The sequence below is a fragment of the Podarcis liolepis genome (genome assembly GCF_965112155.1).
Source record: "Podarcis liolepis genome assembly, chromosome: 2".
NCBI lineage: Eukaryota > Metazoa > Chordata > Lepidosauria > Squamata > Lacertidae > Podarcis > Podarcis liolepis.
Window position 1 is genome coordinate 55666148 of NC_139555.1, and position 24733 is coordinate 55690880.

At 39.1% G+C, this 24733-nt stretch overlaps 1 protein-coding gene and 1 long non-coding RNA gene across 4 annotated transcripts in view; one reads left to right on the forward strand and one right to left on the reverse strand.

The window, feature by feature from the left end:
- Positions 1-24733, forward strand: part of AFF4 (ALF transcription elongation factor 4) — a 53658-nt gene that overhangs the window by 10576 nt on the left and 18349 nt on the right. For 2 of the 3 annotated variants that reach the window (XM_083487851.1, XM_083487850.1), the window contains exons 2-13: positions 4156-4243; positions 4666-4792; positions 8319-9107; positions 10481-10525; positions 11788-11874; positions 14918-14954; positions 16991-17039; positions 18604-18624; positions 19497-19551; positions 20558-20595; positions 20870-21032; positions 22086-23009. In XM_083487851.1, coding sequence (XP_083343977.1) covers positions 4239-4243; positions 4666-4792; positions 8319-9107; positions 10481-10525; positions 11788-11874; positions 14918-14954; positions 16991-17039; positions 18604-18624; positions 19497-19551; positions 20558-20595; positions 20870-21032; positions 22086-23009 — 2340 coding nt within the window. In that variant the 5' untranslated portion in view covers positions 4156-4238. The remainder of the gene's footprint in view (positions 1-4155; positions 4244-4665; positions 4793-8318; positions 9108-10480; positions 10526-11787; positions 11875-14917; positions 14955-16990; positions 17040-18603; positions 18625-19496; positions 19552-20557; positions 20596-20869; positions 21033-22085; positions 23010-24733) is intronic. The other variant, XM_083487852.1, reaches the window with a different exon arrangement.
- LOC310699686 lies at positions 13111-23202 on the reverse strand. The gene is made up of 3 exons (XR_014522201.1): positions 20051-23202; positions 18135-19623; positions 13111-17439 (listed from the first exon to the last, which is right to left on the reverse strand). It is a non-coding gene; the product is annotated as an uncharacterized lncRNA (long non-coding RNA).

Genomic DNA, 24733 nt, shown 5'->3' on the forward strand with positions numbered 1-24733 from the left:
TTACTGAGCAAATGTATTTACCCTTAGCTTTCAGAAGCATAGATCAGAAATGACCCAAAGGCCTTCAGTTAATTAATGTTGCCTCCTAGGGTGGTGCTCATATTTTAGAGTGGAGGGTAGAACTTAGTCCTTAATAATATCTTGTGGATTTTGTATTGTCAGTTGTTTTGGTTTTTTCCTGGTTTTAAATTGTCTTTTACATACTTTTGTCAGGTTACTTTGAGACTTTATTGTAAAAAGTAACTGATAAATGAAATAAATAATTTGCTCATTTTAGATTATACAAGTTTGTGTAGAACTGTATTAGCTCAGCATTTACATGGTATTTTGAAATGATTTCTTAGATCTGCTGTACTTCTAACTACTTCTGGTGGTAGTTAGGTGGATAGGCATCCTGTGGAATAACAAAGACCTAGTTATTTATAGCTGTGCTGGAGCTTATTTATCATTCATAGCCAAATATTGGCAAACATAGCTCATGTTGCATCATGTCTAGTTCACTGGCACTGAATGTGCTTTTGCTTATGAAAGCATTTAAACAACAAACCATTCAAAAGCCCTCAAGACCACTGAAATGGTGATTTCTTCTCAAGGAGATACTTCAAAACTCACTAACATTCTGTAATAGAATTTTTAAATCTTGTTTTTCAAAAAGCCTTATATATAAATGCGTAAATGCTTATATTTGTGTTTTGGGCATGAAACATGGCAGTCGGCTATACAGTACATTCATTTGATTTGAATAGCACTGCACTGTATCTCAGTGATACTGCATGTGCTTTGCATCCTAAAAGTTCCAGGTTAAATCTGACATCTTGACATAGATCTGGGAAAGACTCCCTGAAAGTGTTAAACCCTGGAGAGCCACTGCCAGTCGGTGTGAACGGTATTGAACTACATGGACCAATGGTATCACTCCGTATAGCAATTGTGCATGTTCTTAAGAGGACAGTACTGTAGTTTAGAACGTATTAGGTAATGACAGGGGTGAGTAGGAGGAAATGAAACCACATCCAAAAATGGTGACATCCTTTGACATCTTGATATCCTTTATCCTACCAATTTCCTAGTATATGTGATTTTTTTTTTTTGTCAAATGAAGGTAGAATGACTTTTAAAGATTGATATGTAAACTTCTGCCTTTGGGCAAAATGCTAAGTGTTTCAGAATAAATGTTCTTATTGTCATAGAACAGGGGTCAGCAACCTTTTTCAGCCATGGGCCGGTCCACCGTCCCTCAGACCATGTGGTGGGCCGGACTGTATTTTTTTGCGGGGGGGGGGGGGAATGAACAAATTCCTATGCCCTACAAATAACCCAGAGATGCGTTTTAAATAAAAGGACACATTCTATTCATGTAAAAACACGCTGATTCCTGGACCATCTTGCAGCTTTAAAATAAATAAGTAGAGTTTAATTTTTGAAAATCACCCTTTCATAGATAGTTGATGGTAGTGAAAGAATGTATTTAACTCTGGTTTTAACACTTAGTATGTCACTTCATTTGATCTTCAGTGATGTTTATTCTTCTACCTTCCAATTATATTTGCCTGAGGGCAAGCTTAAGGTTTGAAAAGTCACCAGCAATCTTGGTTTTTAAAGATAATTACTGATTGAAGTTTGCTTTTGCTTTTGTTATAAAGCTTCTAATTTAGTAAATAACTGTTGCTGTTTTGCCTGCTTAAAGGTTAATTAAAGTTACTAAGTTAATTGTTTGCCTTCTAGGCATGTTTCAAATAATACTTTTTAATATAAAAGCTAAACATCATAGCTAGAGCAATTTCATGATTTCCTAACGCATTCTGTCTTTAATATTCATAGTAATATTTCTCATTCTGGAAAAATGGTGCATTCTGTTTAAAAATGTTGGGTAGTATCCAACACTGCTATTCCGCTAGTGCAACAGACTTCCACTTGCACAACAAAATTTTCCCCTTCTCTCCTCCCTGCAGCCCTGGCATACCCTCTACATCTGCTCTAGAGGGTTGCAAGACTCTCTGGAGAAGATTTTGATGGTGTGGGGGGGAGGGGAAGTCCCATAAGTCACACTTAGCATTAGATATAATCCATTACAGTTGTAGCTCAACTTCTGAATGTGATCCATTTCAGGGTGCCATCCGCACCCCGAAAAGTCTGTAAGTAGAGTTTTGCTACTGCGCATGCGCAAAGCACACAGATTGCTTCTGCGCATGCACTGAACCCGGAAGTAAACACTTCTGGGTTTGCCGCGTTCGTAACCTGAAAAGCTGCAACGTGAAGCAAACGTAACATGAGGTATGACTGTACTTCCATTCTAGTTTATAAAGGAGGATGTTACTGAGAAGGCAATGGATTATACAAAATGCGTAAAGTGAGATTTATTCCACTAGCTGTTAATGGTTACGAAAGATTCAGTTTTGCGATGAACCGTTGTGAGCTTTCCAGAACCTTTGAGAGTTTACTCGGCTCAATCTGTGATTGGGAGGGAGTGGATTGACTATAAATGTTCTGTGCAATAAGTCATCAGCCAGATGTTTCTTGTGAAGAAGCTCTTCACTGTGCCCCATCAAGTGGTTATTAGTGGCAGTTAAACTTATTGCTCTGGAAATCTTGGGGTGACCGCATACCTATGTGTTTAGAACAGGGGTCTGCAACCTGCGGCTCTGGAGCCGCATGTGGCTCTTTTGCATCTTTGCTGCGGCTCCGGGGCGGATACTAGCGAGGGGAGGAGGCGCATTGTGCGCCCCGACACTCCTCACTGTGGCGGGCGCTGGACTGGCTGTGACGTCACATGGGGGCGGTGCGTGCGTTAGTCACGCACCGTCCTGACGTCACCTTCCCGCCCGCTGTCAGATCGTGGCTCTGGAGATATATTTGTTTTAAATGTCGCAATGGTTTTGCGGCTCCCAGTTGTTGTTTTTTCTTCGGAAACGGGTCCAAGTGGCTCTTTTTGTCTTAAAGGTTGCAGACCCCTGGTTTAGAAGATACTGCACATTAAATAATCTCTTTTTATAACAGGAGTGGGGAACTGAGGGCTGCATTCTCTCATGGAAGAACTTCTGGGGGCTTCATGCCACTGATGGATGAGTCCAGAGGCAAGAATGGATTGTGACACTTGCCTTCTATAGTAGGCTACTCTCCAGTCATACAAAAGTCAGAGGTTCTATATCCACACACCCTCCATCTAGGTTACCAAGAATCATTGTTAGAGGTCAAGGACATATTCCAGCCAGGCAGAAGCACTCAATATGGGTGCAGAGCAGGCCTGGGGAGGGGTGTAGACTGGGGAGAGGGACTTGCCCAGGATGAATGCCAAGGGTGAGACAGAGGCCTAGAGGGCTATACTTGGCCTCTGGGCCTACAGTTCCCCACCCACACTATATAAAGTAAGTGAAATTCATGGAGATTCCACAACTTAACTTCCTTCTGCTTGTAATAGACTGACAGCCTAGGCAGAAATCAAATTATTGTGAAAATAGTGTTAATTGAAGTTGACCTAAGAGGATATCCAGTTTTGTGATCAGAAGTGTACTCATTTAATGAGGTTTTCCTGCCACCATTTTTCCACTGCAGCCCATGCACCCTCAAGAAGCCTCTACTGAAGGTTTTAGGACTCAGGAAAGGCCCAGTACAGTGACATGGGCTGCAGTGGGAGGGGGCAATGACCAAAAATTTTATGGAGGCAGGTTGCACATGGTATCGCTCTAGATGACTTTTGGGAAAGAAAAGTGGTGGCCGCTGTGAATTAATCCCCCCTTCCAAATTTGTTGTCTACCCTGCCCTCACCTTGGAAATCCAAACTAAAACTCAGCCCTAATTGAAAGTAAGTTAGTGTTCTGAACATGAAACACTCTTAGTGTGACTTTGCACTCAACACACCGTGTTCACAAACTTTCTTGTAAGTAGAATCTTGTTCTTAACTTAGATGCTTCCTTGAGCTTAAGGGGAATCCTTTTAGATTTATGGCTTATATTTAGAGCAGTAGGTCAAATTAAAGCAGTGTTCTGTTACGTCAGATGTCAGTAAGCCTGTTTTATAAGGGAAACCTTCCAAGTTCTTAACCCACAAGGATCAGAAGCTCCTATTCAGGGAGGAAGTGTAGGCATTTTTAGAGGTTGTTGTAAATTTGGAGATGTTTACTGAAATGTGTATTTAGAGTAGAAATGTCATTTTTAGGGAACCTAGAAACAGCAAAGCTGAGAGCATGCTACGGAGGATGGACACCAAGGAGGCTCTGTTGGGGACAGAAAGAAAGAAAAATGAGGTAGATCAAACGTAGATGGCAATTGTTGTATATGGGAATGTGTGTTCATAGGCTGGCTGGTGGGAGGTGATTTGAATAACCATAAAAAATAGAAAGCTGAAGTTAATAACGTGTTTAATTTGATAAAAACCTTTGATTCTCTTCTCGATTGGCCTATTCTAATTATGCAGGTAACATGATCTAAGAGTAGGAGTTTGTTTAAATAATGCTTTGCGGTTTTACATATCAAAGTAATTGCATAAGTTATACCAGTGTCATACCTGTAAGGCAAGTTGTAGTGTTGAGGCATTCCCTATCTTAAAAAGAATGCACCGGATGGTGTTAAAGGGGAGGGGGGTTCATAAGACTGTCCAGGGGACAACCCTTCATCAGTTCTTTTACCTCTGTACCCATTTAGGTAATCAAATTGTTTTTGTTCATAGCAACATGAACCGTGAAGACCGGAATGCGCTGCGTATCAAAGAAAGAGAGAGGCGTAATCAAGAAATTCAGCAGGGTGAAGAAGCCTTTCCACCTAACTCTCCTCTCTTTGCTGAACCATATAAAGTTGTAAGTGCATGAGGTTTTTTAAAAATGCAGTTTTTATCTCACTCCAAATTAAAATGGTTTGAGTTTTTTCCGCTGTAATACAACTTCAGTATCATATGGTTTCATTAAACTACAAATAAATGTCATTTATATAGTGGTTCCAAGTCTCACATCCTCAAAATTCCTGTGATGTAGGCAAGAGACTTGACTGTGGAAGAGATTAAGACCTATTGCTCTAGATCTAGAAAAAACGAAGAAACCTGGAAGTTGTATTGTTATGATTTGAACATTTTTAAAGTAATGTTGCTGAAATATAAGATTACTAGAATTTTATGACTGCTCTGGTTTTAACACAAGGACGTTGTATCAACATTTTTTTTAAAAAAGAAAGAATTAAATATCTCATTACTCTAATATCACTAACTCTCCACACTTGAAACCAGCTTGCAGTTGAACAGCCTAAATTGAAATTATAGAAATGATAAATGTGAATTAGAGCCCTAAAGTATTTGAACAGATAATTGTTATAAAGTACTCTTGCCTTTGTAGTAAAAGAGTAATACAGCATATTAACATTTTTTAACTTTGTAGACAATAGTCTATTAATTACAAGTAATTGTTGGAGCTTGATGTTTTTAGTCTAGCTCTTTATTTGTAAGGTTCACTAGTTAATACTGCTAATTTGCTTTGTTCATGCAATTAAATCTAATTGTAGCTGTTGTGAGTAAGATTGAAACCAAACTACAAGGAAGACTGGGTTATGAAATACTGTCAGTTTGAGAAATTTGGGTTTTGTTTTGTTTTAAATACTGACTTGTTTTTGTGAGGCTGCAAATGTATCCCCGTACACCTCTCTTTCTGGCAACAGATTGATTAAAGGTTAATTTTTTTTAATTGTGTGTCATTTAGCATGTGCATTTCACTAACAGTGACATTTTCTTCATATCCCTGAATTTAAAGTTAACTTGGGTACATGTTTCCTATCCTTCTCAATACCATATTCCTTCTCTGTGTTCTTCAAGGTGTGATTACTGGACAATCAATACCATCTAATTATTTTGGTCTGTGATTTTTAGTAGTTAGCGACTCATTCAAGGTGCTTGTCTCAAAGTTGTGCTGTTTATTACAAAAAAATACATATGGCGAAGGGATTTGTGTTGACTAGTGCACGTTTGATATGAGGCAGCCTACAGAATACATTGCAATCTATGTATGTATCTATCCATGGTGAGGTGTGAGTAAGGAGACCCATTGTCTCCTTTGCCATTTTTGTGTACATCAGGTTAAAATGGTTTTCTTTCAGGAGGCCTTTGCATTATGGGTGCTGTTTTCTGCTCTCTTGTATTTTAATCTATGTTTTAATTTTTTTCGGTTTCATGCTTCATTAATTATTTTTGTAAGCAGCTTTGTGATACATAGTAAAAAGTGTCGTATAAATTTCTTAAATAATAATACATGAAGCACGACGGAAGGAAGGCACAATGACCTGTCTGTCTGATCTTGTTCCTCCTTCAGCCACCTTACATTTAAAAATGCCACTTAAGATATCTATAACACTGCTCTAGTATAGGCTTTTAGCCATGTTATATATGGTTTGGCCTGGGCAACGAGGGCAGTTCTAGAAGGGCTGAATTCACCCCAGCTATAAGATTGACCAGTGCTGATTTTGACTAACAGTCACTAGAAAGACAGAAAAACTGAAATCTTACTTGCTTCTTCTATCCTTTAAAAATATTCATAGGAGTGGAAGAAGCTAAAAGAAGGGAAAGTAGTCATTTATGTTTTTAGTCTTGTTTTTTAAAAGTGCATGCATGATGGAAAGAGGTAGATACAGTGTACTGAAATACTAAGTAAGAGGAGTGCAGCTTAAACTACCTGAAAGGCATGTGAGTAGAGATTATAATAATAAATGAGTTTCAGTTATTTAAGAGGATTTTTTAAATTATTTATCTTTGTTGCTTGAGCTTTACTACTTTTAAAAGTCTGATTGGTTTCTAAATGTGCAAAAACCAGTTTTCAAACTGTTTCTTCTAGCATAAGAAGCTTTTAGAGCCTTTCTCATTTTCTCCCAGAACCATACAAATCCTAATGAATGTGACGTCTTGGGAATTCCTAAGAAAGCATCCGTAAATGGAGATTTCGCCTTTTGGTCCTTTGAACAGTTACTTCGCAGAACCAGGAAAGACCCTTAAATGTTCTGGTTGAGAGACATGTAGAGGGACCGCTTGTCATGGCCACTTTGTTTGGTGAATGGTAGCGTTAGAAGGAAAATCTGGTTAGGGTTTTACAGAGAATCATTTGTGCATTTCTGGAATGATAAATATAATGGGTGCTATCCAATGGTGCCAATTCACAAGCAGAACATATTTCTGCAAGAACAGTGTCACTTCCCTCCTCCTCCTACAGCTCCCTGCATGCCCCCCAGGTCTGCTCTAGAGAGTTGAGGAACCCTCCAGTACATTGGAGGGCACTGAGGCTGCAGGGGAGGACAAGAGAAAGGGGAATTTCACTGATGCAGTGTTGGATATTTCCTAATGACTACGCTGTTGGATTCCTTAACTGCAAGTTTTGTTTCTGTACAGTAGGGGTGAGGAACCTCTGGCCCATATGTCATATGTGATATCAAATGTGGGCCCAGGTATCAATGTGGTGTCAGAGGAACAATTGGAACCTTAAAGTGAGTTCCCTCTTGTGCCTTTGCTGGAACAAGACATGCTCCAGGATCAGCAAGTAGTTTGCATTGAAATCATGGCTAAAATGGGAGACTTTAAGCATTGGTGTTAGTTGAAACTGCTTCCTGCTCCTAAATCAAGCCCCTTTGAAAGCGCACTGGGAGCACATATTCAGAGGGGCTCACCTTTGACTGACAGATGGGTAGCCCCACCCACAGCTCAGATTTAGCTTGTGGGGGGTACAGCAGATACTGATCTAGACTGCTGGGGGAAACAGTCTGCCACCCTTGCTGTATAGGATGTCAGTATGATATGAAAATGTTCTTCTGTTTTAGAAAAGAGATGTTTCTAATATATTATTTATACTGCACATCTGAAATGAGGCTTCTTTTGAGCTTTCTAAAGGAAAGGACACTTTCACAGGAGTAGAATAAATTGCATTTTAATAAACAAGTAACCAGTAATTGCTGGATCTTGAATATTTTGTCATGGAATATTCCATCTTCTAGTAAGAAACAATATGATTCAATATGATTGAAGAGCTAGATATAATTTATATTGGTTTTAGTAATCAGTTAATTAAACTTTAGTTTACTGGTGGCAATTAATCAATAAAAGTGCACAGTACTATTAGTATATTCATGATAAAATGAATTTTGGTGAAATCAGTAAGCATTAGCCATTGTGGATGGCAGATTAAGTGGTTCCCAAGTTAATTTTATTTTCAGTGCAAAATAAAGACTGACTGCTTTATTCTGTAGGTAAATTTCAAATATATGTTATCATAAAGGACATTCAGCTGACCCAAAAGTTTAATTGTAGAAGGAGTGTATTTTAAAATAAACTTCTGCATCGTGTTTTTGTTCCTTACACAGACCAGCAAAGAAGATAAATTATCTAGCCGTATCCAAAGTATGCTTGGAAACTATGATGAAATGAAGGATTTTATAGGTGACCGGTCCCTCCAGAAGCTTGTTGAAATTCCTAAACCAACAGTACCATCAACAACAGATGAAAAATCAAACCAAAGTTTCTTTGGTGATCAGAGGCACAGTACTGGCTCTCATCAGAGCAGCAAATGGACGCCTGTAGGTCCAGCACCTAGCACTTCTTCCCAGTCGCAGAAGCGTTCCATAGGTTTACAGAGTGGACATGGTGGCCAGCGCAACAGTGGCAATAACACTAGCAGTAGTGGGCAAAGGCATGACCGTGACTCGTATAGCAGTAGTGGGAGCAGCAGTAGCCGTAAAAAAGCCCAGCATGGATCTGAACATTCAAAGTCCCGTTCTTCCAGCCCTGGAAAACCACCTGCTGTTTCTTCTCTGAACTCCAGTCATTCCAGGTCTCATGGAAATGATCATCACAGCAAGGAACATCAGCGCTCCAAATCTCCGCGAGACCCTGATGCCAACTGGGACTCACCCTCCCGTGTCCCTTCCTTTTCTAGTGGTAGTCAGGCTTTCCCTCCTTCGCTTATGTCTAAATCTAACACAATGTTGCAGAAGCCTACTGCCTATGTAAGGCCTATGGATGGTCAGGAGTCCATGGAACCAAAGCTATCTTCTGAACACTACAGTAGCCAGACACACAGCAACAATATGAATGAACTGAAACCTGGTAAAGCACATCTAACAAAGCTGAAAATTCCGTCTCAGCCGCTTGACGTAAGTTGCCTTAAAAAAATTAAAATAAAATAAAGCTCATTTGTGCTTATTCCATGGATAAGAGAGACTGCTTAGAAAAATACTTTTATTGAGTTGTATGTAAGGAACACACCTAACTAAAATGCAATAATTTCTTTTAATTTCAATTTCTTTGACAATTGAAGGATTTACAGCTTTCTGATCTGCCATGATTCTAATAACTGGGCATTTATGCTGGTGTGGCCCGGCACATGTTTTTGCTTGGGTGTTTCAGCTTTAAATAAACACTAATGTGACATTATTATTATTATTTTATTTACAACTCAGTTGAGCTTCTGCTCCGCCACAGTGGAAGATAAAGTTGTGCTAAATATTGACTTTTAATAACGGTGTTTTATTAACAAGCGTATAGCAGCCTCATCTACTTCCCAGTCACAAATGACTGGTTGGAATTCATTGCTACATGAATGGATTTGCACAACAGGACTTTCCCTTCCTTTCCTTCCTCTGCAAGCCCCACCCCCTCCAGTACCTAAAACTGTTCTGGAGGGTTTCCAGGCTTTGAGGGAAGTTCAGGAGACTGTAGGGGCAAATGAAGTCCCATTGCACAAGCAAAAGTCCATTCTGCTCACACAGAGAAAGTATTGGATACAACCCTCCTACTTGGTCATACTCAGAGTAGAATAATTGAAAACAATGTAATTGAACTATTACAGGTTAATTTGAATAGATTGATTTCAGTGGGTCAACTGTGAATATAACTGACTTGGACATAACACACCGTTTGAAAAGAAAAAGTGAGAGAATGTGTACTGTCATTGTTCTGCAGTGTCTTGCACTTTAAAATATAATTAAGATGCCATCTGGCACTTAATTTCAAGTATGAAACAGTATTCATATGGGCATTTAATTCTTCATAGATTACTATTTCCTTTTTCTTTTTTTGTGCTGGATCTGACAGTGCAAAAAGAAATGGATATGAGAAACTGGGTTCTACCTTCTTCTTCTTTGGCGATCACTCGTAGCCGAGTAAGATTGTCTTCCATAAACACGGTTTTAACAATGAGTGCGTAAGTGAAGCATTCATGAAACAGAGGAACGTTAAAGTTATATTGCTTAGATTATCATTTTTCTCAGAAATTTAAAAAGTTAACAGTAGTTTCCCTCAGCTGCGTACATTTTAGGAAACTTTGATGAGAATTACAAAGGTGTGAACAAGTTATGAAAAGATGTTTGTAGAGTCTCTTTTCATCTGCAGTATGAAAGCTGCTCTTTGTACCTTAATACTGAATTTGAATCCCATTTTAAGTAATTTTATAATAATTGAATTTTCTAGAAGTTTCATAACATTTAATTACAAATATGCCAGTTATGTTCTGATCATTCATTTTTAGGCATCAGCATCCAGTGACATGAGCAGTGTGGATGAAATTCTAAAAGTAAGTTGCTCTCTTATTCTGGCTTTTGAGATTTTCTTGCTTAAATGTGTTGAATTTTTGGAAAAAATCCAAAATCAATTGCCCCTGTATATTGCTTAACATTTTATTAAAAACCAATTATCCTTTTTTTCTCTTCTGTGTACCATTGGTATCCACCAGTTTGTTCTCTATTTTTAATAATACTTTCGGATTATTTTTCCAAAGTCTTCCTTTGGTAAAGTCTTAAAATATTTTAAAACAATATTTTCCTGCATATGCAAATCAGTATGTTTTGTTACTGTATTTTCTCTTCAGATATTAAATTAAAAGGTTATTTACGCCCCCCCCAATTGATTGAATATGCATAGTGGGAAAGCATATCAATATATTAAATTAGCAATAAAACTGATGGATTAAATAAATAGATGTTTTGTTTTCTTTGGAAGGTTTCCTTAAGTCAATCAAATAATTTTTGTGTATCCTGCATGAAAATGACATTGACGTAATTCTGAAAGACTAATCACAGTCAGTCTTGAAAGAAGATTATGTTGTAACTTCCTCTCCACTTATTCCTTCCATTTCTCTCTGGTAAACCTAAAGCTTTTAGGTTATTTGGTAAATATAGCAGTTTCATTTAAGACTCTTTGTACAAATGAAGTAGAATCCCATGGGTGTTACTATTCTGAAGAATGACATATACCAGCAGGACAGTGAGGGAGACAATTCATTCTCTCCTTTGAAGCCCCCCATTTTTTTGGGGGGGGGCGGGGTGATGACGAGTGATGACTGTCATGATTAGATGGGACCAAGGGAGAAAGCAAGGAACGATTGCTAAAAATGTCTCCATCTCTTTTCCTGATGGATGCCTTTTGTCAGTAGAACAACATCCATTGGATTCCACCCATAGTTGGTACAATTTATCCCTGTTCACAAGGCTAACAATTATTTTTTTAATTCTCTGATCACAAAGTTTTGTTGGGATTGGTCATTGATAGCGTTGTAGTAAAGCAAATACTTCGGCTTGTGCAAGGACACCCCCCCTTCTCTTTTCCCCGCAGCCCCCTGCAGCCCTGTAAAATCCACTTCGGAGCATTTGGGGAATCTTCCGGTCAATCAGTAGGGGACAGGAGACTGCAGGGGGCAGGAGAAGAGTAAATCTTATTACATGAATTGGCATCTTTCCACATTATTTTAATTTAAAACACTTGTAAGCTGTGCTTTTTGGTTTGCAATAAGTTAAAGGTATAATGGTTTCTGGAATCTTTGGTTTGTGTTCTGAACAGGAGATGACCCATATTTGGCCACCGCCATTGACAGCTATTCATACACCTTGCAAAACTGAACCTTCAAAGTTTCCATTCCCAACAAAGGTCAGTGGATAACAGAAAGATCATGATTGCACATGGCAGTTGGCTGATTCTAAGATAAGGAAGCTACCTTTGGTGGATCAAGATTTTCATCATTTAATTATAATTTTTACAGCATTGTTCACTCTTTGTTTTTATTGGCTTCATGTTATATTGTTTGCTTGAAACTTCTGCTTTGGCTTTATTTTTCCTTAACTCTGTTTGCCTTTCATATTGAACTTATTATAATTGTGTCCTGTTCTTTCATCTAGAACAAATTTACATACCCTTTTTAACAGGCATGTTATTTCATGCATTCAGAACATTAGGTCATATGAATTGTTCAAATTCTCTTCCTGTCAGGAAGCTCCAGCTATGCTGTTTCCATACACAATACTTTGTGTTCTTTTAGACATCTTAAAATCTGGTGCAGCCACTTCAACAATAGTGATCCTGGGTTGATTTGTGAGGTTTATCAACAGCAATTTGTATTGAGCAGGTGACTTGAGTTGATGCTTAAGAAAACCCTTTTCCTAGGTAAACTATTGTCTCCTACAAATACCCCAGTAGCTGTCTACAGTGTATGCATATTGGAGGCTAGAAATGTACAGAAATTATCAAACAAGAGGACTTTAAATTTATCCAAAGAAGGCCGGACTGCTTCAAAATGCTCCTGTTTTGTAGCATTTATTTTAAAAAATGTTACCGTGCTATTTGCTTTCATTTTTATTCAGTTCAAATATTAGTTTGTGGAGTGATCTCTCCATATTAAGAGAGATCATGTTGTGGGAAAACTCTAATATCCTTTGCTTGAAAGACTTTCTGACAACTCATCAAAAGATTATAGCATGTATTTTTTTCAGTATCATGTTTTAACGTATCCTGAAGAGACAAACATGATACAGTTGTATCATTCTTGGCACATGGTTTCTGGTGGTGCCTGGGGCAAAGGTTTATTACTTACATAAATATGTTATTTCATAAACCTAGTGTTTGCTAGTCCTTAATAGACTCTGTTATTCAACTTCAATTTTTCATATAACTACATGAAGAACTGGCAGTAGTGAATTTCTCAAAGTCATCTTAGACGGTTACCAATGGCAATAGCTTAGTTTTATGATTGCATTCTTTCTACTGTTCTTGAAAAGGAAAGTCCTAGGCTCATTGGTTCCATGTAATCAAGCATAAACACAGTATGTAGTACCCTCATGATTATGACAAATATGAATCACCTCCAGGCATGGAAACTTTTGTAGAAAGACTATTTAGAAGAAAGTGTGTCTTGTATTACTTTATTTCTTTCATGCCATTTACTTACCATACTTGATTAACATAGGCATCTGTGAGAACACACAAGACTAGTACATGTTTGTTGGCTATTTTTAAGTACATTTTAATGTATATTTTTAATTCAAAGAACTCGGGATGGATAATAGTTATTCAGTAGAACAACCATAACAAAGTAACAAAAAGCACAGCATTTTTTGCATCTTTCAGCTGAACATATGTTACCAATCAGTTACCAAAAGTTTATGCCAGCAGCCAGGTTTTGATGTCTAAGTGACAGAAGCATAGAAGCTGAATTGGAAAGGGCAGGGAGTTCTAAAGCTGGGGTGTGCAACAGAAAAGGCCTGCCCCCATGATGATGGTAGAATGCTGAAGAGATCCTTTGTGGAAAAGTAATCTGAGCGGAAAAATACACTCCACACCACTGTAGACACCTGGGACTCAAGTGGTAAAGTGTAATCAAGGAATACCCTAGGAGCAGGACCTGCTCTTTTGAAGAGGCCTGCAACCTCATCCAAAACACCTAATTCCTAGGCCTCAGAACTGTCCAATCATAGCATCTTCGTCTTACCTGGATTCAGTTTATTACAGTTGCCTTGAGTGCCTCACCCAGCAGCTTCATTTTTATGTTAGATACTACTTAGGACCAACTTCCTTGGACTCATGCAGAAGTCCCATCTCCCCAAACCATCTTCTGGAATCAACCCTGTGGGTTGGAGTGAAAACACTCTGATGTTGTGTCTCCTACACTGCCCCACGTAGTGAGTGGTATCCGAATTTGTTGCAGTTTGTGGCAGAGGGTTCCAGTGACCTTTCATCTGAACTGGATTTCAGTTGTCTAGTCACTAGTCAGAACAACAGTGCTGGACAACTCTTGGAAAATGTAATGGAGAAAGCAAATCAATTCTTCTTTGTTTCCTTCATATAAATTGTGCCTGTAATTTGTATTTGGCCATTCTGGGACTCACACAGTGTCGGGCTTAAGCTGGTATAGATGAGGTCTTCTTACTCCCCACTAGAAGCTGACAAATCAGCATCTTGGTACACTCTGGACTGCACCACCGCAGTTTACTCATCGTTAGGAGAACATCAAATATTGGGAGATGGGATAGGCTGGTGTTGCAGCGTTAGCTCTCCAGATGTTCCTCTGATTATCTCTTGCTGCTCCTTCACGTCTGGCTGCAGCTGACCTCTGTAGAGAATCCCTAGGCCCTGGACTGATGTGGGTGCCCAGTGTAGATATTTATCTTACATGCAATAGTTGTAAATTGTCATATGTAGTTGTAAATTGGCATTATATAAATGTTAGCTTGTATAAATGACTGCATGGCATGAGTCATGTAGCACAAAAGTGGTAACCTCAGAATTTAGAAGTGGAAGCTTGATCCAGGAGAATCCCTAGCCTAATGTGCAAAGTAGGCATTTCCTTTTTCCTTTCCAATAGTCAACTATCATCATTTTAAATTTTATTCATATTCAGTGGGTTGCACTTAAAAACATGTTTGGGGGACACCACTGTATGTGTTCATTAAAAAAAAAGAAAAAAGGATGAGAAACTTTACCATGTGATCAGTGCCTTAAACCATAGGAAAGAAGGCTTCGTCTTTTAGGATTCTCTTGGCTCTAAAGTCTGGGGAAGATTCAGATAGGCTTGGATAACACTTCAAAAGAATTGTAGTTTTTTCTAAAATTTAAATAATCAAGCACAAGCACAACTAAAGCACTTCCTCTTTTAGTAGTCTCTGTTAAACAGATAAGTAACCTTTTTGTATTTTTACAGGAAACTCAGCAATCTAATTTTGGCACTGGAGAACAAAGTAAGTGTGTGTTTGTATTATGTACTGAATTATTTCTCTGTTTTTTTTAAAAAAAGAATTTACAGTAAAATTCTCTTTTGGATGCTTTACTTGAAGAAAAGTTCTATTGATAGTTTTTCTGGTCTCGTGGCTAGGATGCCTGGCCCAATAAAAGACCTGAATCAGAATGTTAATGTGTTCTCATTTTATCTATTTTTGTGTGTGTGCTTACTGTACTAGGAAGGTTTGATTTGAGAATTAGTGCTTGTTGTTTTTGTTCCCTTTGAAAGTTGTAGCACATTTTGAGAAATCTTTGCCATTACGCTCTGAATGCTTTCATAACTCCTGTATGTGAGAATTAAGGAAGTTCAGCTGGTTAAGGCACCCTGGAGAATGAGCTTAAAGTAATCTCTAGGTGAGAAGGATAAGTAACAGAACAGCTTCACTCTAGCTTACTTGTGCTTCCCTTATTGGGACATAACTCAGAGCAGTCCTTGCCTGCCTCTGTAGCTTGTGTGAGACTGTGCCAATTTCTATTATTCTCTGCCCTTGGAGTGCTTCCATTCTTTAAACAAAGGCCGTTCTTTTTAAGAACTGGCTTTCTCCAAAATAATAATTATGACTAGGAATGCAGTCACTGTGAATGAAACGGGACTGCACCATTTAATTCACAACATCTGACTTAATGTCTTCTGTAACTAGGATAACTAATTGATTAAGTTGTAAAAGCATAAGTAGTTATTCATATACTGTGACTCCATTTAGATGGCACAGAGCTGATTGTCAAACCATTAGTTTGGCATTTGGGCACACGTCTGTAAGCTTGCAAACTACTTCCCCTTCTTCCTCACAGGGTTCTATAGTATGAGATAATTGTTGCTTTATTACATGTGAATGACATCTGAATCAGACAGAATGGTTATTTCTAAGATTAACTGGACTTTATACCAGCAGTTAGAATGGCAGATGATCAATATTTGATTATTTCCATTTTCGAGCACCAGTTTCAAGTCTTGCCTCTCTTGCTGCTCTTCTTGTTTTATTAGAAGAATTTTACTGGAAAAGTGAACTTGAAAAGGTCACTGGGCCCCAACCTAGTATTTGTATCTTGCATCAGAACCTCCAACAAATGTGTGCATTGTTTTCTGATCCATAACAAGTGCATCTTGTTTCTCCTCCGTCTCAAAAAGCACCACTCTGTTTATATGGTCTGTTGTCAGTTGCTTCCATCTACTTAAGTGATTCCTGAAAATGGTAGGCCTTCTTCTGGTGGCAACACAGTTGCTGCGTTGACCAATGAATTGCTAACATTGTCCAATTTCTTCAAACCATTGCATGACTCAACATCCCCAAAGTGTAAACATTTTCTCATTGAGATAGCAAAGAAGCTCAAAACAAGTTACATCGGGCTGCAGTCCTAACCCTGTTTCCCTAGAAGTAAACCCAATTGATTAAAATAGGATTTACTTCTGAAAAGACATTGTTAGGCTTATGATGATAGTTACTAGGTCTGAAGCATGTGATATTTTAACTTTAGGAAACACGATAGGATGAGGTATTTTGAAATGTTGCGTATTACTTTTGCCTTTGAGAACAAAAGGTTCATTACTCGCCTTCTGCAAGCAGGGGTGATAATGAAACTGCTGCTAAGATAACAGCATTACTAGCCAAATCATTAACTAGCTGTGTGAAATAATAAACAGCACATTTTTGTCTGGAATAATATCTACATTATGTTAAGGGAAGAACTTGTTTATATTTGTAAAACAAACAAGTCAAACTATTGAATCACTTCCTAGACTGTGAATTCAGTAGTTGATTTAATGTTAGTCTTTCACTCTCCTTTTTTTAAGAAACCAGGTAAAGACATAGCTGTACATAGTACAGTAGTAAGTTTAGCATGTAAGTCAGAAAAGAAAGGGCTGCTGAATGCAGTGGGTTAGCCCACTCTTGCAGTCTACATCTGAGTCATGCTTGCCTCCATGTATATCATTTGGGTGATGTATATGTTTTTGTAACTTAGTGTTCAGCAATTATTTTATCTTTCTCACCTCCAGAAAGATACAATTCTTCATCAAAAACATCTAATGTCCACCAGTCTAAATCGTAAGTATGTCCTATAATTTTCTTTGCAATATTTACAGTAATATTCTGAAAATATATATGATGGAAATGCCCATATTGATTCATAGAGATGGAACTGCTACGGACAGAAAATCTATATAGTTGCATAGAACATCTCTTTACATGCTCACTTTCAGTATATGTTTATAAGTGATGGGATTTCTTAATCATGTTAGTAATTCAACATGAAATCTTGAGTGGTGCTTCTTGATTATTTACTGCACAAGGACATCACTTTCACTTGAACTTTGTATATCCAGGTGCACTTAATTCTCAGTACTTCACAGCCATAAAAGAACGTGGTTTACACTTGAGGAAGGAGGACTATTATGGTCAAGGCTACACAATTATATGCTTAGCTTGAGTAGCAAAGCTTTGTGATCTCCACCCCCCCATCTGTCCTTTGTTCATAACATTGCTTTGTTGAATGTCAAAGACCATCTCCTCCAATCCAGCTTCAGATTTGGAGCTGGAGAATAGCCCAGAGGTTGTTCCCATAAGAATAGCCTGCTGGCCCAGGCCAGTGACTCATCTAATCCAGCTATGGCTAACCAGAAGTCTGTGGGAAACAAGCAGGATCTGAGCACAAGAGCACTCTTCCTCCTATGGTTTCCAGCAATGGTATTCAGAAGCATTACTGTGTTGAGCTATGGAGGCAGAGCATAGATGGCATATTGAGTATTCCCACAATTGCACTGGGATTGAAAACAGTTAGATCACCTTGGCAGCCCAGAACAATTGTGCAGTCAGTCTGTCCCCAATTTTGCTCCAAACCTGAAGCTGAGGGAGAACATAGAACTGATTGGGCACCGGGCTGTTGAGATATACTAAGGACTTTGGTATCCCGGCACCAAAAGGATAACCCCAGTCGTCTTCTGAAAGATCACCTCAATTTTTGTCTTGTTCTTCTAAACTTGAGGATGAACCCCAGTTCCTCTCTAGTTCTAAGCTGGGACCTCTATTGTCACGTTTGCTCAGAGGGTGATGAAAAGCATGCTGAGCAGAATGGCAGACCCCCTAACTGACCTTCAGAAGTATTGAGAGTTAGCACACCTCCCTCCCCTGAATTTATCCAACAACGTAACTTAGGAAATAATGTCTGATAGTTAGTTTTTCTTGGTAATACTATCCATGTACCCAGCACTATGCAGGGAATAAGAGGGCAAGTCCTTGCTCAAGGAGCTTACAATCTAGAAAAATCCTGTATTCGAAATAAACATAGAGATGGCATATTTGGCCTTAATAAAACTGACCTCATTTCCTTGCAACTGCAAATTCATTTCATTAAATATTAAGCAATCAGCATTTTTGGAGAGACTCACCTGGGGTGCCCAACTTTCTCCTAGTGCCCCCTTGGTAATCCCACTGCCCTTTAGGGGGCAGTACTGTCCAGTTTGGGAACCACTGCCTTAGATGAACATCATTCAGCTGCGTGAATAGTGCTAAACTAGATATAGCAAGCTAACATTGCCAAGCAACTTTTATTTTACTGCAGAACTACCCAGAAGGTTGAATAATTTTAACCATATTTCTGTTTCCCCCCCAGGTGTGAATCAAACCAGACAAAGTAAGATGCTATGTTTGTTACTGATGTTAAGTTTTGCTTTTAAATTCTTGCTAATCCAAGAAGTGTTTTATTCATATTTTGTTATATGCAGAATGTTAATTCACAGCCCAGCTCTTGAAGAGTTCATAGTAAAGCATGAAAGAATTCAAGTTAATATCCTTCAATTATGTTTTAAAAACATAGCAGTGATTCTTAAGCAAATGGTAAAACTAAAAATGACTTACCATTAATTTATGCCAGAATTTATGAAGCCTACTCTGTATTTAGTTTCCCTGTCTCCTACCTTTTTGGTGTTGTGTGGTCACGCACAGTCTATGCTCTTAAAAGTTTAGTCTTAGCTTTTTTCAAAGTACATTTTGTCTGTGATGTACTGGCCTTTGCACTTGATGACTGCATTTTCAGTATAGTATTAATGGGTTGTGGTGGTTGCAGCAGCATTGCACTGGTGCCTATGAGTTCCCTAACCTTGTTAATTGGGATAGGATTCTGCTTTATTCAGGCCCACAGCGTTCTCCTTCTTCTCTGCCTATATGTGACTTGCATGGTGCCCCACTCAGTGTTCCTACAGTGATTCAATATCTTGTGTGTTTTCCTTGTTCCATCATGACAACTATGCTACTTAATATAACAGCTCTTTTGAGCCTATCTGCTCATTGCATTTTGTCACCCACCACAAGGATGTTAAGTGTCTTAATTTCTTCTGTTGCCCTTGTAATGGTGTAAGCACTTCAGGATTTTCAGTATGCTTCTTCAACGGAGTGTCAATCCATTATTAATGGCAATCATCACAAATTAGGTTAAATTGTTAGGATAGTACGGTATTATTTCGTAAAAAAACACACCAAACCATTCCTTTTTCTGTTTGTTCCTAGTGTTCTTATAAATGACTTGAAAATCAGCAGCAGCGAAGACAGTGATGTCGAGCAGGTGATTTTTGTGTTTTTTTAAAAAAAATTCTGTCCTGCCTTTCTACCAAGCTACACTGGGGAGCTGACAGCACTGTCAGGGAAGAATTAGAGGTTTTCAGTTTATCAGAGGGAGAAAGCATTCCCCAAGGGGGGGAGGAGAGCAGTGAATCTAATAGAAGGGAGCAAGAGGAACAACAGGGAGGGACCGGTTGTTCACAGGAAAGGCAAGGGTTAAGTTCTAGCTCAGATTCGGAGGAGGGGAGATACAGGCCAGCTCTAGCCAGGAGGTTAGAAAAAAGAGCGGGAAAGCGAAGGGAAAGGCGCCTTCGCCATTTTGAGAGTGGCTGGTCATGGAGAAGCAGAGCTCAGAAGGTATCTGAAAGAAGTGACTCTGAGGAATAATAGTTAAGAACTGTTTATAAGAATGTTTTGTTAATATGCAATAAAAAGTTTTATAAAAGAACAAGAAGCGTTTGTGTGGTGATCTGAAGAGGACAACGACCAGTCCTGACAAGCACCATCAAAATAAAGTAATACAAAGCACAACATTTAAAAAGGCAAAAACTGAAAATGAATAGAAACAAGCAACTAATACATTGTTTTAAAATAGCGTGGGAATTTGAACCCTGGGCTCCCAGTTCCTAGTCCAGTTCTCTGGACAACTACATCACGCTGGCTCTCAGTTTTGAGAGTGTAGGAAGGGCTAGCTGGGCTGCTTTGCAAGTGAAAGGGAGAAAAATACTTGCAAATGAACATGCCAATTTACATTCAAAACCTGTCAAACAACATTTGAAATAGTATAACCCTGCTAGGATGGCTGATGGATCTCATATTATGTTTGTCCATAGGTTTATTGTAAACTTTGGCCAATTATGCAGTATTTTCCCTAGTTTTCATTCTTATAGATGGATAATGTTCATGTCAGTGAAAGACAGCAAAATATGTTTTTCCAGTACCCTTGTTGAGTGTGTTATACCTGTTACAAGGAAACTAATTCTAGTTTGGATCTTTTATTTCAATTATAGGATTCTGATAAGACTGTGCCAAGAGGTACACCTGGAAGGTAAATATTGGTGATACACCTGGCATTATAAAGCTATGTTGAACTGGTAGAACAATTTAACTGTGGGGAATTAATATATCTGTTTAAAGCAAGAGCCAATTAGGATTTCATCTTCAATTGAATTGCCATGGGTCTTCAACTGGTTGGGTTAAACATTAAAATATTTCTTAATAGCCTTATGCATAAATTATTTTATTTGTAGTTTGAAAGTAACTATGGATAAAATCCTATAGCTTCCTTTGATTTTTGTTCTACCTCCCCCCCCCCCCCCCAGTAATTCTGAACCTTCCCAGCATACAAGTGAAGGAGCCGATAATTCTAGAGATGACTCAAGCAGCCATAGCGGATCTGAGAGCAGTTCTGGTTCCGACTCTGAAAGTGAAAGTAGTTCAAGTGACAGTGAGGCAAATGAGCCATCCCAGAGTGCGTCTCCTGAGGTACGATTTTTTTCTCTCCCTTGCATGTGGTCTTCATATTTCCCATATGTGTCTATAGCACAGCAGTAATGTGACAAAAGGGGAAATATGAATGTTAGAGACTATGCACTGTTTATACCCAGCTTATTAATGTTCATTGATCTTCTTTCATTTTAGAAGCAATCATATCCAAGAATTAAGGTGGAACAGGACTTCCTATGTGTTCAGAAGTATACATAGAAACACAATCCAGCATGGCCTCTGAGCTTCTGGGACTTGTGGAATGCTTAGTGCATTGTCTATAGGGAGATCATCTGAGTTCACACTGAACGCCTGTTCTTGTTTCCACCTTGCTGGCCTATCACAATGAAGCAAATCACCATTGTTTTCTGTGAGCAGTTTCATGCTTCCGTCCTTGGGAATGGGACAAAAAGGGGCCAAGTGGACCAGAAGTTAGGCAGGCTCTGAATCATGTAATACAAATTAAAAATAATTATGATGATGATGATTTAGTCTGCAGTCAAAACATGGAATATTACATTGGCAGTTTGGAGAGAAATGTAAGGCAAAGGGCTCATGCCTAGCAGCTTAAAACTATATTGGAGAGGGGGATTAGTGTTGGGGAGCATGTGTGCCGTGAGGTTAAAAAATGTCCCTTCACTGACATATGCAGGTTTGTTTCAGGCAGAAGGAGATGAAAATATGAATTTCCCCTTTCCCACTCTCTAGGCACCACTACCACCTTATAGAGCAATAAAACTGTCAGCCAGCCAGAACATGGCTTCTGCTCTATGCTGGCTGGGGGCCTCCATAGTATTCCTATTTAAGGCTCCCGCTAATGTGGTTCCCAGGGAGTGGGATATCCTTTTAACATTTTGCTGCAGGGCCTACTTGTTTGTTTTACAGTTAACTAAGTCAGCCATGCAGCTTGACAGTAATGGATGGCCACGTTCCAAATTTGCAAGCTTGGAATAAAATGTTTATTATTTATTCTTTGGTTCAGCTTGTTAGCCACTCGGGAAATGGAGGGAATGTAGGTATTGACTTTTAAGATTCCTTGTTTTTGTTCTTTAGCCGGAACCACCTCCAACGAACAAGTGGCAGCTGGACAACTGGCTGAACAAGGTGAATCCACATAAAGTATCACCAGCTTCTTCTGTGGACAGTAACATCCCATCAACACAAGGCTACAAAAATGAGGGTAGAGATCAGAGCACAGGGGGTGGATATGCAGATCAGAGTGGATCTAAAGAATCAATTTCTTCCACTCCTGGGAGAGATTCAAAAACCAGCCAGAAAGGATCAGAGAGCAATCGGGGCAGACAAAAGTCACCTGCTCAGAGTGACAGTATGACCCAAAGGAGGACTGTAGGTAAAAAACAGCCCAAAAAGACAGACAAACCATCTGTGGAAGAGCCCAGAGGGGGGCTGAAAATAGAAAGTGAAACTCCAGTGGACATGACAGCAAATATACCCTCTAACAGACACAAGGCAGCCACAAAAGGCTCTAGAAAGCCCAACATAAAGAAGGAGCCCAAATCTTCACCTCGGCCTACAACCGAGAAAAAGAAGTGCAAGGTTGCAAACAAGTCCTCCCAGAAATCCAAGGAATTCATAGAAACAGATACCTCATCCTCTGATTCTGATGAGAATGAGAGCTTGCCTCCTTCATCACAAACCCCCAAATATTCTGAGAGCAATAGGACTCCTGTTAAACCCTCCATGGAGGAGGATGACAGCTTTTTACGGCAACGAATGTTCTCTCCTATGGAAGAGAAGGAACTCCTTTCACCACTCAGCGATCCTGATGAAAGGTATCCCCTTATTGTGAAGATTGACTTGAGCCTCTTAACCAGAATACCAGGGAAGCCTTACAAAGACACAGACCCATCAAAAGTTGAGAGGAAGAATGTGTCCGAGAAGCATCCAAGGGAGCCCCAGAAAACATCCTCCGACAAAGGTTCTACCAAGGGCAAGCGGAAGCATAAGTTATGTCAGGTCAGTTTTCAGTATGTCGTTTTAGTGTCCTCATCTAAATGGAGGGTTAAGGGAGTAGTCTTTCAAAACCTAGTGTCCTCTGTGAATCAAAGATGTGTAGAAAAATGTAATGAACTGATTTAGCATTTTTAATTTAAGTTTTAAGGTCACTTCCATGAAGGCAAGGAAAAAAATAAACAAAAGAATAAGAAAACATTATAATTCAGTTGCAATATTTGCATATTGCTGTAAACTAGCAATAGGTGTAACTCATACCCCAACCAGCATGGCCAGTAGTCAGGATTGATTGGAACTGTAGTCCAGCAATGTCTGGCTTTCCCTGTTGTTAAACCATAATTAAAAGTTTGCCAGGAGCATGCATATGGCTTCTGCTTTGTTCTTTTTAGTAGGAGCTACAAACCATAGTCCTTGGCTTAGTGTTTCATCTTGTGAAGCCAAGATTTGTTCTTGATTTACTATGATCTCCTTGTTTGGATGTAATACTGAGCAAATGATCCAAGCCACTAAATATTGTTTAGTATGCAAACTTGGCCTTTTAAATGTGATTTTTGCATTTAAGTTCACCTCAAATTTCTGTGGTTGGTTATAAATGTTGCCAGTAGTACTTCAGTCAGTAAGCAGTCCGACTAAAATGTATGTTGGTATTTGCTTGATCTTTAATGTGAATGGAGCAAGATTTCCATTAGCCAATAATCTATGTGCTAAACTGGAAGCTAATCGGTTTAGAAGGTAGTGAAATATGGCAAACTACACCCCATACATAGTTTATAGATACATGCTGAGAAGATTTAATTGTTACATGTAGTCCTGCGTTGGTAATAAAATGGGCTTGTGTGATCTTATCCATTTCTTGCATTACAGAGTTTTGCAACTTTATGGCATCATGCCAGTAGATGCCCTGTTTACATGGATAAAAGTGTCCGCCTGAAAGTTACGCAAGGGAGCCTTAATCACACTTGTAGGCTTGGGTTGAAAATTTCTTTGGTTATTCTTCTTTTGTGAATGTTTTGCAGACCCAAGATAAGACTTTGGGAGTTTGTCACTGTGCAGTGGCTATAGTAAAGCAGCTACACAACCAATGAGTTGGTGGTGTCTTAGGAAAGTTATACATGTTAAAAACTATGCTGAATTTGGAACAAATACATGGCCATCTGTTTGGAATTAATGGCATGCATTTCAACCATTCCCTCTTGATAGTTGATCCACAGCTAAGCTAGCTATTGTTCCGAGGACTCAAAGTGTCTTAAAAGTTGGGAAGGAAAAAACAGCACAGTAAAGGATTGAGAGGCTTGGCTGAAATCCAGTGGCATCTGTCCAACAGCAGAGCAGGCACTGCTGGCAGAAGAAGTTCCAGATTCTCCTTCCCTACATCTTCTGCATACCTCCATAATCTTGTCCAGGGGGTTGGGGGATCCTGTGGAGCAAATTGGGAGGGATCTGGGGGAAGACTGCAGGAGTAATGGGAAGTCCTGCCAAATAAGAGAATGACCACTGTGCAGTGATGGCTATGGTCAGTCTAAGAAACTCAGGTGTATTAGCAAGAAACTCAGGTGTATTATTAAACCTAGCTTGCTGTCACCGCAATGGAATGTCTATTCGCCAGGGGCTTGGACTAGATGACTCTAGGGGTCCCTTTCAATGCTACGATTCTATGATTCTACGATTCAAGCTGCATTGCTTGACTGTAGCCTGTCCTTACAACAATTCACTTGTCCCAGTATGCA